This window comes from Nannobrachium achirus (genome assembly GCF_963921795.1).
Source record: "Nannobrachium achirus genome assembly, chromosome: 10".
Classification (NCBI taxonomy): domain Eukaryota; kingdom Metazoa; phylum Chordata; class Actinopteri; order Myctophiformes; family Myctophidae; genus Nannobrachium; species Nannobrachium achirus.
Genome location: NC_137819.1, coordinates 52300716 through 52317593, shown reverse-complemented (window position 1 = coordinate 52317593; position 16878 = coordinate 52300716). Strand labels below are relative to the sequence as shown.

Here is a 16878-nt window from a genome sequence, read left to right as displayed (position 1 = left end):
TTAGCCCTATTGTAGGCTATGTCTTGATGTACACAGGACCACAATGGAAACAAGCCCTGCATTGTGAACAAGGCTTTTTGGGTTATCCTTTTAGATTCATTGTAAAATAGTACCACTGTATCTGCAAAATGTTACGGACTTATTCAATCAATCAATTAATCAATCAATCAATCAATCAATCAATCAAAAATATGTTTTCCCTGGAAGGAGCTATGCAGCCTATGCTACAACATCTGGCTTTGTCCAGGACATGAAGCTTGGCCTACATCTGGCCTTACATCTTTGCACAAAGTGTTCAAATAAATGGTAAATGGTGCATTTGTATAGTGCCTTTATCGAAGGCTCTTTACAGAGATTGTGAATTACATTCACCCAGGGTTCAAAGTCTTGCTCAAGGACTCTTCAACACTAACTCTGGGGTAGCCCGGATTTCGAACTGGGAACCCCTTGGGAACGCTCCGTGTTCTAATGATGGTTTCTCTACCCCTGAGCCAACGCCCCTCAAAGTTTGTTGTACGCCCCAGGGTCAGTGGGTCACGCACATTATGGCCAAGCTTTGCAGAACACAACGCTTGGCCTACATCTGGCCTATATCTTTGCATAAAGCGCTCAGAGTTTGTTGTATGCCCAAGGTCACATTGGAGTTGGACTGCATCTGGCCTGACTGGCCTACATCTTTGCACAAAGCACTCAAAGTTTGGTGTACGCCCACATTGGCCAAGCTTCGCCTAATGAAATTAATTCATAATAGCACTGCTCACACACTATGTGTTTTAAAACCACAGATCACACAATGAAACCCCACAGTAGGCTATTGTTACAGTATAGGCCTGTGTGTGTGTGTGTGTGTGTGTGTGTGTGTGTGTGTGTGTGCGCGCGCGCGCGCGCGCGTGCGCGTGCACGTTTCTTAAATGAATGAATTAAAAGGCCTATTAGGCTATTTCCTACTAAGTAATTAATTAATGAATGCATGTATTAATTCAGTCATGGCCTGTAGTTTATCCTCCTACCCAGTCCCAGAATAGCCATGTAGGATGTACTCCAATGTGTGATTAACAAGCGAGGGGAAGGGGGGAGGGTGTATTGTATTGAGCCGCTTGCTTAGCTATGACGTCGAGAGTCCCAGCCCACTTTTCTTTTCTTTTTTTCCCTCCCTTCTCCTCCTCACTTGGCGTCCTGGCCCTGGCTCTGGTATATCTGGTTTGAGCCGTCATTACTCATTCAGGCCAGGTACACACACATCCGAGATCCGACGGAAGCAAAACCTAGGACTTCGACAAGGGTGATCGCGTCGGTCAGGACTCAGGAAGGGAGAGAGAGAGAGGATTAATCTGGGGGTTGTGGTGTTGGTGGTGGGTCCGTTCCAACGCGCACACATTATTAAACGGGCTTCTTGTCTTGTTGTGTCGCTGCCGCAGCTGCTGCGCTCGATTCAGAGGCATTTTATTCCTCTGCAGGTCCCGCTGTTTAACCGACCGAGCGACCGACCGGAGCGTCTCTGTTGGATTCTATTTCACCACAGAATTCGTGCCAGACTCTCTCTCTCTCTCTCTCTCACTCACTCACTCACTCACTCACAGCAAAGAAGCGGAGATAAGCTTCGACTGTCTCCCACCCCGTCTCGGGTGAGTGTGTGAAGAATGCCTAATTATAGGCTATAACCTGTCATTTGAAATGTAGATTATTCTATGTGGGCTCACTGGAACCTGTTCCAATTAAACGCGCACGCATCATTCCAGTCGCTGCTGCAGTCACGTTCTACGTTCACATAGGCTAAAAAACCCCTCTGCGTTCATTTAACACTGAGAGAGTGTAAAAATGTAACAAAATGGACCCATGCTTGGTGGTTACATTTATACATTCTCGGGGTAAAAAAAAATGTAAAACGGATAAATCAACACTGGAGAGTTTACTGTGTTGTCCCAAAAAAGAGAATTCAACGGTCTGTCTGTGTTGAGAAATTGTGCTATATCTTCTATAGCCTAATACTACATGACTATGCTATAATTGATGACATTGCCTTTCTTATTTTCATATTCTTCATGTGTTTTTTTTCCTTCTTTTTATTTAGCCGATCCTTATCAAGATGCTGCACTGAGAGAGACACTAGCAGTTGTCTTCATTTAAAGGCTGCGGCAGTCAGTCTATAACGGACGGTGGATTGCGGCACAATTAAGGGGCTCTCCAACGAACGGCGGTGCATCTTCGCCCCCTGCAGCAGGCTGCGCTCGCTCGCTCCGCGGCGGAGGATCATAACAATAAACAGATAATGGCCACCTTACTGCGGAAGATCGGTCTCATCCGCCTGCACGACCGGGACACGGAGGACCCCAAGCACCACCAGGGCTCGCTGAAGGGGACCAAGGGGGGCACGCACCAGAACAAGAACAACAACGCCACGAAGCACTGTCAGACCAGCAACAACGACACCAACAACATCCTGAGCACGCCCGAGATCAAGGCGAGGAAGCTGGACCAGCACGGCAAGGACAAGCCGTCCTCCGGCAAGGATAAGGACAAGCAGGATAAGGGCAACAAGGACGCCAAGGAGAAGCAGCAGCAGCAGCACACGGCGGGGGTCGGCGGCGTGATCGGCGGCAGCAAAGCGACGCCCTCCTCGCTGGCGCCGCTGGCGCCGCCGCCGCACCGGCAGCACTGCACCCAGGTGCGGACGCGGCGGCTCATGAAGGAGCTGCAGGAGATCCGGCGGCTCGGGGACAACTTCATCAGCGTGGAGCTGGTCGACGACAACCTGTTCGACTGGAACGTCAAGCTGCACCAGGTGGACAAGGACTCGGCGCTGTGGCAGGACATGAAGGAGACCAACACCGAGTTCATCCTGCTCAACGTCTCCTTCCCCGACAACTTCCCCTTCTCGCCGCCCTTCATGCGCGTGCTCACGCCGCGCCTGGAGAACGGCTACGTGCTGGACGGCGGGGCCATATGCATGGAACTGTTGACCCCCCGCGGGTGGTCCAGCGCCTACACGGTGGAGGCCGTCATGAGGCAGTTCGCCGCGAGCCTCGTAAAAGGACAGGTGAGTCAGTGAGTGTGCAGTGGCCACGAGTGGCGTCAATTCATAAAAAGCTAAGGTATGGCAACATGACTGGTGTCTGGCGCGCGTGCAAGACACCAGTCATGTTGCCATACCTTAGCAACAGGCACGATGAAAAGTACATTTTATTATTTCCCCCTGTGTAGCCAAGGTATGGCAGCTGCCATAACTTGCCATACCCAATTGACGCCTCTGTGAGTGAGGAGGGGGTTTCTGCTTTTTTCTTTTTTACCTTCATCGCCCTCACTGTGAATGAATGTTTTGAAACACGAGACGCTCTGAATTGAGAGCGTTGTCATTGGACACCCATGGCCATGCATGTCAGCATCATGCGTTATTAATGCGCTATAACCGCTTTATACGCATACAGGTGTATAGTTACTATGTGTCTTATCTGCCCTGAATTGAACGCTGCTGTGTGTTTTAATGCTGGAGGAGGCCAAGGTCTTCCTTTTAGGGAACGTCCTGCTCTCAGATATTAGTTTTTATGTGACATTTCGGCGGCCATTTCATGGAATGAACACACTTGGAATGAGCAGCTGGTTGATACAAGATTCCCCTCTTGCTCTCATTTATTAATATCTATCTGTTTCACATGGTGTCATCATTTGATTTAAATGATGGCTTCCATAAAATGATATAGCTGTAGCTATCACAGGCTACAATTCCACATCCAAACCGTGTTATATAGTTGTATAATAGTGATAGTAATGCTGTGTATTTATTGTATAATACAGGGAGGGAAACCATTCAGCTATCCAAAAGCTTTATGGCAGGCAGCCATGTATCCTTAATAGAAACCTTATCCGTTGTCCTATCATATCTCTTGAAGGGACATGTAGATGGATAGATAAACGGAAAGATGTAGTCAGCTGGTATACCAGCCGCCCATCCATATAGCTGACCATATTATGTAATCCTGTTAAATCTGTATTTCACGTTTCCCAGTGCACTGCACCAGCTGCGGCAACGCAATTCCTATGGATCTATTTGCAAACTCACTATAGGGGAGGTTATCGTTTTATAGTCGTCCCTAATTACATGTTTTAACTACATGTCATGGTTTGTCACCCAGAATAGACTGGTGGTGGTGTCTCATAATGCACAAGCAATGATATTTTCTATTCGTCCGCATTCCGCTCTATATACCCTTTGACGTCACTGTTATGACAGCCTCATGGCAGGAAATATTATGCATTATGTAAACTCACCGCCGGAACCCCCCCCCCCCCCCCTCCCACCACCAACACCAAACACCGCACCACCAAAGACCCAGAGTGTTCTTTTTTTCTTTTCAGTGATGTGATGATGTAACTGAACGTCACTCTTTTGTCCTTGTGTCATCATGAATCTGATAGAGGGGACTTGGAGTCCAGATCAGGCACGTGCACACACAGACATCAAAGGGGGCTTGAGCCCCAGCCCTTTTATCCGTCTGTAAAATAGTGCCCTCTCCAGACCATGAATGCAAGTAGTGAAAATAGCCGACCTCCAAGCTCCAAGCTTGGAGGTCGGCTATTTTCAATATTTTCACAAAAAAGGCCCTTATAGATATTTCAGCCCCTGCCCCTCTAACATTCTCTGCACTTAACATGGCAGCCGTGTTTTTTTTAATGATCAGTCGATCGATTGTGAATTAATGAATGTTATCGTCACAGTAGGACAGAAACCTCGTATATCTCCAAGTTTCAAATTTGTAAAAGCAAAGTAAAGCACTGCTTCAGCACACAAGGCCATCGCACAAAAGTAGTGAAAACAGCTGATCTACAAGCACACAACGCCTCGCGGTGCGAGGCGTTGTGTGCTTGTAGATTGGCTGTTCACTGGTTTAGTTCATTTTTTAAATGATAAATACAAAACGGTTTTGGACATAAAAGGTTTTCACCCGACAACTACGTTATATTATCATGAAAATCTTAAGTGTTTTGTATATTATTTGGGGGCCCACATGCAATATCCTCACGGCCCACAGGTTGAGAACCACTCCGTCTGTCGGTCAGTGTGTGAATCATTTGTTCAAACTTCGTAGTTCATATATGATGAAAAATCATGGGTTCTTCTCCCCTAAAATAGCTCCCTGTTTATCTAGACTAGCCCTTACCCGTTCAAAGATATGAGCTCCGAAATGATGTGCAGTGTGTGGGTTATGGGATGTGCACTGTGCACACAGTATATGAGGGATGGAAAGTAACTTTAACTGGTGCTTGCATGCCAATATGTAGGAGCATCAATGTAAGAAATACCCGTTCCATGTAACGGCTACAGAGATACTGTGTACCGATCTGCATGATTTTTGGACAACATCTGTAACAGGGCCAGAACCCCCCACCCCGCCCGCCTGCCCGCCTGCACACACACACACTCCCCCCCCCCCCCCCCCCCCCCCCCCGTGTGTGTGTGTGTGTGTGTGTGTGTGTGTGGGTTTGTGTGTGATTGTGCATGGCCTGAACAACAGCGCCCCTCCCTTAACATGTGTGGTCACAAAAGGTACTGTAGGCTAAATAGATATAGATACACCATAAAAATGCTAATATACAGCATACGATTTGTGAAAGTGACAAACGGGCTTCACAGTTATGTCAGGTGTGTTCATATGCTGATGGTGATGCGATTTCAGATCAATTGCTCCAGCCACCGAGGAGAAACACTGAGACAGACAGACAGACACTCACTCACTCAGACATTCGCAAAATTATAGTATAGATGTGTTGCTTGGGGTGACGAGCTTGCTGCTCTGCAGTGCTTCCTAATTATAGTGCAGTGTCTTCCCCCTGTAGCTAATGGAAGCAATATTGATTAATTGCGTGCGTGCGACCCGTGCGTGCGTCTGTCTGTCTGTCTGTCTATTTTGTCCGTCTGACCGTCTGTCTGTCCGTGTGTGTGTGTGTGTGTGTGTGTGTCTGTATGTGTGCGTGCGTGCATGCATACGTGTGTGTGCCTGTGACCTGTCAGCGTGTATTTGTGTGTGTACTGCACACACATTCAGGGCTTGTGCATACATGCCCTGATTGTCTGGCTGACTTACTGGTCTCCCCTGCATTTGTGTAAATGACAAACAAGCCGTCATAGGACACAAGGCTTTAGCTTAAATATAGATATTCATGTATAAATATAGACATGTTCTTTCACACTGGCTCCGTGTGTCGATGTGGAGGAGGCTTTTTTAGAAGCTGCCTCTATTTTTAGTGTGCGTGGATGTGCAGAGTGACAAACAGGTGAGCTGAAAGTCAACAAACCTGTGTCCTCGCTCACAGATGTACATGAACACACATACTGTAAGCGTCGCTACGTGTATGTGCGTGTATACACATGTTAAAAAAACACAAACGCACCTCGGCGGACATGGGAGTACACTTAAACCAGTGGTTCTACATTTTCATGTCAAGGACATCCCAATTGACATGTATTCACTCATAAAAGACTTGTTTTGTTAAAACATTTCAAAATTATTAAAATCTTTTCTCACTTTGTAAAGATTTTCCTAGAAGGTGTAGATCAGCTATTTTAATTATTTTGATGCTATACTCATTTTGGCCCCCCCCCAGGGACCCCTGGAGGTCCCTGGATCCCACTTTGAGAACCACTGAGTACTAGGGGAAATCTCGCTTTTTCGACGGCCCATCATTTCGAGTTAGGTTTAGGCATAGTTTTACTGAGGTTAGGGTTTGGGTTAGGTTTAGGTTTAGGCATAGTGGTTAACATTCACCAGCGTCAGCAGGTTAGCATTTCACCAGGTTAACATTCACCCGCGTCGAAAATATGCTATGTCGAAATGATGACACGCTCCCTGAGTCCTAAACATACATCTCTTGTGCCTGTTTTTTATCATCAATGCTTGCTTGGACAGAAAGCTTCAAATGCAGTCTGATGACCATGACAACAGCAACACACACACACACACACACACACACACACACACACACACACACACACACACACACACACACACACACACACACACACACACACAGCAGCTTCAACCTTGAGACGGCGCTCTCCGCTCTCACTGCAGGGACAGAGCACATAATCAGGTGTCATTTCAAGTAGATAGCACTTAGGGACAGAGACGTCACCAACACCACTCTTGTGGTCATGCCACTGTCGAGAACCGTCCCTAAACTCTTCCATTTAGGGACTCTCTGACATTTACCGTTTAGAAGACACTCTGATCCAGAGTGACTTAACAAGTGCGACATCAAGAGTGAATGGAATGAAACCTAGCCAAAAAACTACAAGGTAAATGGTCACTTAAGTAGATTGCAAAGAAAACAGATTAAAGGGCTTAAAGAAACTACACCAAGCCAAAATAAATCAAAAAAGCACATCTGAACGAATAAACCAGCGTATGTAGTATCCATAGGCATCTGTCAAAATAGGCAACATATAAAAGGTTAGAACCAATGTTTCGTTTTAAGTAAGTTATCCTGAACAAACGTATCTCTACCATCACACTCTGGCGCGTTGTCCAAATAAACTGTTTGATAAATCGGAACATCTCAGTGTCATCACGCTCAGAAATAAAAGTCCATATTCTCTATTGTTCCATTTGCCTCAAGATGACAAGATGACAGACTTACAGTATAGGCTACCCAGACAGATGATAGCCGAATCATCTTGTGGCATATGGAATGATAGAGTATGGACCTTTATCTCTGACTAAGATTTTATCTATGTTTTGATTCATAAGCATACTTGTGCATCGCAGCTTCGCTGACCGGACAGCAGCATCTAAACAGTTAACATGCGCAGAAGCCTTGAATGATCTTACACACCAACGCTAACCCCAACCATGTACAGTACTATCCTGAGGGCCATATTATGGTCGTGCCATTGATCCTATTTTGTTTACCCATTTGCCCCCTCCCCGGTACATGTCTGACATTACGCAATCCCCTGCCAGCCCAGAGCCGCTTCCCAACATGCACTGGGTTCCCCCTCCCAGCCCATTGACTGATCTCCATTCACAAGATTACCCAGCAGCCACTTTACACAAGTGTGTCCCTCTTCAAAGAGCGAAGCGCTTAGCTGAGACAGATAAACACTGACATGGCACCGCATACAGGCCTTGAGCATGCACTCATCGCACTCTCTCTGTGTGTGTGTGTGTGTGTGTGTGTGTGTGTGTGTGTGTGTGTGTGTGTGTGTGTGTGTGTGTGTGTGTGTGTGTGTGTGTGTGTGTTACACCTTGCTGTATCTCACAGGCCCATTTTCCACCTAAATAACCTTGGTGCTTTCACAGAACTATAGCAACGGAGCGGCTTGCGTTTCCACCAGTTTTAAGCGGAACCATTGAAATTGGGGGTGGCATAGCTGAATGGTTAGTGAGCCATCTTGGGGATCAGGAGTCTACAGTTGCCCCAGGTTCCATTCCAGGCCTGGCCAGCAAATGTGTTGAATATGACCGGTCCAAGTGTCCATCTCACTGGTGAAATTTGAATGCCGGTGGCATTTACAGTTTCTGATTTCATTTATTTTTTTAATGATAATTCTTCGCTTGCTTTTGCCATTGTTTATATCGCATCTGCATTTTCCAACCTGTAGAAAAACGACGCGCCCAGTCACCCACTTTGGTTCCCAGTTCACTGCAAGAAAAAAACAAGTATTTATTTGTTTCCAGTTCCGAGCTAAATTTTAACCAATTTATCTTCAGTGGAAACACTGAGGGGGGCCACTGTGTTCTCGTCACACGCACAACACCCAGCATGCAGGGGACAAAATATGCACTCTGTTTAGGATGCACACCACAGCACAATGCTGCTAATTAAAAAAAAGCCCAACTTCACCCTTCCATTGTCCAATCACAGGGTTTTGTAAAAGCCTCACACACACACTCTGGAGCTACACGTATAGGGCTGGCACGATTACGTCATTTTACTAATGATTTTACAAATGATGATTAATTGTCACTCAAATAATTGCGATTAACGATTCAATTGTGTTTTTGTCGTCGACAATTACATTTCTGTTTGGCTTGTAGGCTTTGAAGTTGCACATGGCAGATATGACACATAACCTAGTAAATATACAAATAAATGACTGGCATAACTTAACTGTATACTTAAAAAAGAACATTGATAGTGGAAGTAGCCGATCTACAACGCGTCGCATTGTGAGGCGCTGTGAGCTTGTAGATCTGCTATTTCCACTATTTTTTAAATTGTTTGAAAATATATGAAAACATGTTGTTTTCAACATGGAAACGATTATGACAAGATGATTGCGATTATGTCAAATAATTGCGATTAGACGATTATGTAATAATTGTGAAAGGCCTATCTAGAGCTTACTGTGTGCGAGCGTGTGAAACTGTGTAGTTGTGTGGCAGTGTTGGTACATCCTGTTCATAGCCACTCCTTTAATGGAGGCATGATGTTCAACGCTAGATGTCATCAATCAACCGTAGTAATCAATTTCCAAGATGGCGGCAGCCATTTTGAGATGGTGACAGCGACCATATGGCGGAATGTGAAGATGTGCAGAGATAATCATAGATATCGCATGACATGTCTATGGAGATAACGTATGATCTATTGCATTTCAATGACACTATGACACGTCTTAGTGGTATTGTCGAGGGTTCTTCAAGTTTTCAATTATGGCTGTCTACATTATCAATGTCTATCATCATGCACTGCGGTGCAGGCTTTTCTGCCACATTTTGTGGGCTTTCCCTCCAGCTTGACTTCAGGATCTATATGTTTTTAGTGCAGTCAGTGTTCTCAGCAGGCCTGGAATTTCGTCATTTTAGGGGCAAGGCCACTTGGCCTTTGATGTTGTCCATTTTTTGAGGGCACAAAGGCCAGGGCAGGAAGGCCATCAAATAAAGCAAGATTTTACTGGTAGTTTATTGAAAAAAAATGTTGAATTTAAGGGTTAGTCATAATAACCTAATCTGTAGTGAAATAGATAAATGATGGTATTTACAATTTCATCCATGCTCAGCCCTGCACCAATCAAAGTCACTGGACTGGTTTAAAGATGGGGACTTGGGGGAGTTAAGATTTCCCAAAAAAAAGTGGGGAAAAAAAATGTGTTGAATTTAAGGGTTAGTCATGATAACCTAATCTGTAGTGAAATAGATAAATGATGGTATTTACAATCTGATCCATGCTCAGCCCTGCACCAATCAAAGTCACTGGATTGGTTTAAAGATGGGGACTTGGGGGAGTTAAGATTTCCAAATCTCAACAAAAGACACTGGTGTCTACATGACAAGAAAGAGACACCGGTGTCTACTGTCTACATATTGACAATAAGGAGAAAGTGGTACAGTCAGCTGGGGCATTAAGGCCACTGTGGCCTCAGGCCATGCCATTAGTCTGAGGGGCACAAGGCCAAACTGAGGGGCAACGGTGGCCATGGCCTTCATGGCCTCCATGAAATTCTCACCTGGTTCTCAGCCTTTTTAATTTCAAGGACCCCTATTTTGATATGCTTTTATTGCATTCGGCCACAGACTTGTATTTCTTGAACCTCAATCTATGCAGTAAAATGCTCTGAGAGTGTTCAAAAGGACCCGTATGTGTTGATTTGGTTCCATATTTGTGCACTCGAGAGTTACATACCGGTAAGGTTCCATGGTTCCCAACTATCAATCATTCCCCCCCTCCCCCTGGAACCCCAAAGGACCCTTACAGGTCACCAGAACTCACATTGAGAACCAGTGGTCTCTTGATCATTACATTACCCAGGCTGTTTGTTTTGATCGACGGTTTTGACAAAAATTCACATGAACTCCTATGTTTACCTCTCTGTCACCTGTAAAACACAAACAAAAAAAACTTTATTTCCATTGTGGTGCTTCAAGTGTGTGTGTGTGTGTGTGTGTGTGTGTGTGTGTGTGTGTGTGTGTGTGTGTGTGTGTGTGTGTGTGTGTGTGTGTGTGTGTGTGTGTGTGTGTGTGTGTGTGTGTGTGTGTGTGTGTGTGTGTGTGTGTGTGTGTGTGTGTGTGTGTGTGTGTGTGTGTGTGTGTGTGTGTGTGTGTGTGTGTAAACTGAGTGCCATGGGCGTTTGACTGCCCGCCCGTGAAAAAGGGAGAAAGTGGAAACCAGGACTAGGGTTAGCGTCACGAGATGCCATGCTGAAATTAGGCCAAAGTTGTTACAGGGATGGAAACTGTAACCCTGCTCACCAGCTCGCTCAGTATTACAGTGTCACCTCCTCTCCATTTAAGCCTCACAATTCCCTTCTATTGTGACATGCCGACAATATTGAAACCTTGTATTGTAATATTATAACACTCAAGACAGAATGGGGGCAGACAATTACCATAAACATTCCTGAGAAGCACACACGGCGACAGACAGCGTACAAAAGTAGTAACAAATTAACAAATCAGGTTAGTCCGAGGGTCATCTGGAACGAAGGGGCCTAAATGGAGAATGTGATGGTTTAACTGTCACGGTGCATTTTAACGGCTGGCGATGTATTTTCCAGGAAGTGCGTTATTTGTCAATGGGACCCGGCAACTGCTGCCGTTAGCAGGCGATGAGGCCCAAAACCATGAAAATTGTTTATCTGTTGGACGACATCGCCCCCAGATTCGCCGGCTGTTACCCGCTGTTAAAACATAGGGTCAGGATTCAGAAGCTGAACCCAAGTGCAGTAGTAAGCGGGCAGGAATTGTGGGGCAAAAAACGAGTTTGCTCGACAACAGGCTGAGATTAGGTGCAGGCTCAACTAAATACATAAACAGGCTGGCACAAACGTGCTTCCGGAAACAGGCTAATATCAACAGACCATCTGCCAAACTGACAGAGACAGGGCTTTTAAAGACACAAGGGCTAGCAAGACACATGTGAGTGTAATGGACAATCAACAATGATCGGCTGGTACAGACAAGGGCACTGGGCGAACAAGATTAACAATTAGCACAGGCTAATTGGCTGGAGGAGAAAGACAGACTGAGGAAACTGGAGTAAGGACAGGTAATAGCTGCAAGGACAACAGGAAACGCACTAGATTCTAGAGCTCCTTTTATTTAGTGAACATTAGGCTACTCCAAAATGAACGGAACACAGCCTTAAAACCAGCAGGAAACACAGCAAAATGTTATTACAGAATAAAACAATAAATAAGAATAGAATAAGAATAGAATAAAAAACTAAACAGGGAGACAGATCATTACAATAACGACCACTTGAGGGGAATAGTTGTTATTCGTCCCTGCTGCCTGGAAGGGTTCCCATCCCACCTCAAGGAGTCTCATTAGTTTTAGTTTTAACCACATGAACCCAATAACATCCCTATTCAAGGGTGAACATTTGGTGAAAATAGCTACAAGCTCAAAAGCATTGTCTTGTGAGCTTGTAGATTTAAAGCCATACTGTGTAAGATGCCCAACTAGTGGTCATTAGCCCTATAGCAAACCGCGGTCGCGTCCGCGTCTTTCGGACGTTTTTCGTACCTTCAGACCCCCGCGTCTGCCTCCACCTCGCTGAGATCTATCTTTTAAGGGGTCCCTTGTTCCTGTGCGTTCAGTAATTCCAGAGATACGGACTCCTTCACCCTGCCTGGTAGGCGAAATTACCTAGAGAAGGGATGGTACAAACGGGCGACAACAAATATGGCTGCCATAGCGACCCCACTTCAAGATGCGCTGTGATTGGCCGGCAGTTGTATAACCCTCGCTGTGATTGGCCGGTAGTGTGATGACGCAATTTTCGCGCGAGATCCGGTCCACGGCAAGGATCTCAGTTTACATACAGAGAAGGCTTTACAGGCTGAAATTCACGGCGCGGATCTTCTAAAACTTTTGTGATTTAATAGTTAGGAGAATTTTAAGATTTGTTTTATAAAAAAAGTTACATAGTACAACTTTAAAACAAAAGAGCGGACCTAGTCTAAAGCAATGGGGGACCCAAAGTACATAAAGTATACACAAGTATATTATAGGGTTAAGGGGAGTTTTAATACCAAGGCCTAAAATGATGCTTCGGAAGCCCTTGTGGAGGTGCCAACATTTCCTTTCTTTTTGCAGTTGGCCTAAAACTGCTCTCGCACAGAGATTGTCGAAAATAGAGTGGTGTCGTGACTTTCTACAGCAGCATCCCCTATTAGGCAGTCACAGCAGCCCATTGCAGTAATGCAAAGGGCGGCTGTTTAATCTCCTTTTGTAAGAACAAGTGTGTGAAATTCTTTTGAACGCAGATGTTGCCACATACACATTACACAAGAGCCTAATTTGGGGGGATTATACCATTTATGTGGTTGAAGTGAGAGTGACAGACAATTGGTTTACCGTCTGCTGTTATAGCCTGCTAGCCAGCCGTGTCTGCGCTGTGTGTGCCCTTCTCTTTGTAAGCAACATGGCCTCTAAAATACTATTACAGATTTTTGTTCATGTCAAGCAGCGCTATTAGAAATCCAGCGATGCTCTCACCCGTGAATCGCATGTATTTCACGGTTCTGTGTCACGGCCACACGTCTCAATAATTGTCTACTTTTAACAAAGCTGTTCCTCCCACCTGTCTTGCCCCAGAGTCTCTGCGCCATCTGATGCTGCTGCCAGCATAAGAACAAGCAACTTTATTGTCACACAAAGACGCCCACACATTTCTTTTTGTTTTGTGTGTCTTTGTTTTTCATTGCATGTATTAAGTGTGTAGAAGAGAAGATGGCTTTCACCTTCTGCATCTTCTCTCAGAATACTATAGTATTCTGAATGCAATGCAGTCATTAGAGGGTAATATCTTCATTTATGTGAATGATAATGAATTGTGAGGTGTTCATTATTGACTAAACCCTGACAGGCTGATGTAGGACCCTGACACGAAGTGGAGGGGTCTTGAAACCACTTAAAGGAGAATTTCAGCCCAGAAGGCAATCTTGCCTCTAAAAGTACTTATGTTGTCCCCCAAAAGATGGTCCAGGTGTTCTTTTTTCAAAAGATGCAATATATTCAATTTTTCCCAATCAGAATCGAGCATACAACGAAGCTGTGTAATAATCACATATATATCTGCAAGCATTCACTCTAATACACGGGTGGGCAACTTTGATGATGGAGAGGGCCACACTTTATTTTCACATTCACTCCAGCATGCCACAATGCATATACAGCCCAAAATAGCAAAAATAGCCGATCTACAAGCTCATAACGTGTCGTGCGACGCGTTTTGAGCTTGTAGATCAGCAATTTTTGCTATTTTTGTTATGGAATCCTTAATTATTTTTTACCAATGTTTTATTGGAATCCTGAAAAGTATTATTATTATTATTATTTTGCATGTTTGGAATTGTAATAGCTTAAATCAGTAATATATGAGTATTCCAATATTAACTTGCGGGCCGCATTAAGTGAAGGTGTGGGCCGCATGTGGCCCCCGGGCCGCCAGTTGCCCATATATGCTCTAAAATAGGTTGTTATAGACTTCCCTCTGTATGTGGCTGTGTCCACATAGAATGCCTTTTAAGTTGGTAGTCTTCCATGTATATATATGGCGTGCTGTGCGCTTCACTTCCCAACACTTGACCATTGCGCTTCAGTACTCCTGATGCCCAGCGTTCTTTTTGGTGCATTTACAACTCGACATTGAATCATTTACTAGCATCTCAGTGGTTGATAGGTTGGAGCAGTGCGGGCAGCAGGCTGTGTGCAAAGTGCTATGGACATGATGTCCAAAAGTGCTCCTCAGCTCAAAAGGCACTCCTATGTGGACACTGCTCCTATTGCGGGTTCATTTGGTTCCATTTGTACAATGTCAGAGTTAAGGAGAGACCTTGAAATTTGAAAGTTTGAGAATAGTAAGGGAATATCTTAAAAATTCCTGGAATAAAGTCCTTACCTAGTAACACATCTCACCAAGTGAATACAAAAAATATTCCTTGGGGTAAAGGCGGCTCCCACAAAACTGTAAAAAGTGATGACTCATCACTAAACCATAGTTTTGACGGGCTGTTTTTTGGCCAAGGAATGTTTTTCGTGCGAAACAAATGCTTGCAATGGATTCAGAATCATGAAAAACCGCTAGTTTGACCCTCACATTCTTTTGGTGTGTTTTATCCTATATAGTTAATTTAATGGGACCCCAACTTTCAGCAGCTGTGACGGATCCTCCTAGGGAAACTGAATTTCAGTCTTTGTGAGATGTGTTACTAGAGACCTTTACAAACACATTGGTGAAGAAATGTTTTGGTAAGGAATTTATTCCAGGATTTGATACTATTTCTGAAGATATCCCCTCCTAGTAGAAACACTGCTCTAAAAGGCCCCACTGGCCACAGACATTTATCAAATCTTGGTCCACAGGAGGCCAGTTAGAAAAGAGAGGTCATTGTGTGACGCACTGTGAGCTTGCTGAAAGGCAATTTTTGCAATTTTCACCAAGCCATTTCCTAAAGGCCAGAGGCAACGGCTGTTTGTATTGGTCAACCAGCAGTGTGTCATAACACCTCTCTCTCTCTCTCTCTCTCTCTCTCTCTCTCTCTCTCTCTCTCTCTCTCTCTCTCTCTCTCTCTCTCTCTCTCTCTCTCTCTCTGCACAGGGACGAATTTGTAGAAAAGCAGGGAAGTCCAAGAAGGCGTTCAGCCGCAAGGAGGCGGAGGCCACCTTCAAATCCCTGGTGAAGACCCATGAGAAGTACGGCTGGGTGTCTCCTCCCGTGTCAGACGGCTGAGGGTCCGGACCCAGACCCCCGGGTGCCAGCCGGACACGGCCCGGCTGGCGCCCGACGTGGAACACATGTCACGCTAACTCAACTTCACCCCTTACGTTTCACCCCGAGGGTGCTTTTCGTTATTTTATTATTATTATTTTTTTGTTTGTTTCTCATGTCACCTAAAGAAGAGAAGAGAAAAAAAAAAGACTTTTGAAGAGTGAACATTTGCTGTCATCGTCACTCATCCTCCAGAAGCGACGCCTCTCGTTTCATCCCCGCCTCTCTCATCTCTCCCTGAGAGATTTACCCCCCGCGGGGATAACCTCAGCAGGAGTTTGCAGAGTCTCGAGAGTGAGGTGTGTGTGTGTGTGTGTGTGTGTGTGCGCATCTGTGTGTACGTGTGTGTGTGTGTGTGTGCGCGCGCGTCGCCGGGACAACCTGCCCGCCGAGAGTGCGTGCCTCGGAGTGTGGGTTACTGGGATCGGATTTCAGGTGCATGCGAACGCACGCACGTGCAAAGGGACACAGCGTTGTGGGACCGCGTGGGACCGCATGATAGACTACTGAATGGACAAGGCTCGAGCCCCCCCCCCCCCCCCTCCCCAACACACACACTCCCCTGTCCTCCCTTTATCCCCCCCCCCCTCTCATTCTTATGTATTGTAGCTGTTGTGCAGAAACCCTTCTGTGTCCATAGCCGGACAGAACTTCACCACCTTCAACTTGGCATCCCTATTCCGGGCCATGTCGTTATAGGTGGGGATAGTAGGGCATTACTTTGTGAAAAGAAACAAAAGGAGAAAAACTAAAAAAGGACGAAACGTGGAGATACGAGGTTTCTGCACGCCGGCGACAATACGCTGACGACACGGCACTGATCCACCATTACCTTTTCCATCGTCTCACGGGCTGTGGGATCATTTACATATAAATGAAGCCGTTAATGTTTAACTCTCAAATACCTGGAACGCGCCCGAGTCACGTTAGATTTTAACCACTTTAACCATTATAGTATGCTTTAACTTTGGAAAAATAGCAGATATACAAGCTCACAGCGCGGCACCGAGTGCCGCGCTGCGAGCTTGTAGATCTGCTATTTTTGAAAAATTGTGAAAATGAGTGCAAGTCTTTGAATATCTTTGACCCGATCTTTGACCCGACTTCTAAATCCTTCCTCTAAATCAGTGGTTCTCAAACTTTTTCATGTCAAGGACCCCCAAAATT

The 16878-nt window shown here is 45.3% G+C and overlaps 1 protein-coding gene across 1 annotated transcript; it reads left to right on the top strand.

Annotated features, from left to right (window-relative positions):
* The first annotated feature begins 1235 nt into the window (after positions 1-1235).
* Positions 1236-16667, top strand: ube2ql1 (ubiquitin conjugating enzyme E2 QL1). The gene is made up of 3 exons (XM_080734964.1): positions 1236-1625; positions 2072-3037; positions 15541-16667. Exons 2-3 carry the CDS (start codon positions 2270-2272, stop codon positions 15670-15672), a joined length of 900 nt encoding a protein of 299 aa, XP_080591090.1. The 5' UTR covers positions 1236-1625; positions 2072-2269; the 3' UTR covers positions 15673-16667.
* Positions 16668-16878: the final 211 nt, after the last annotated feature.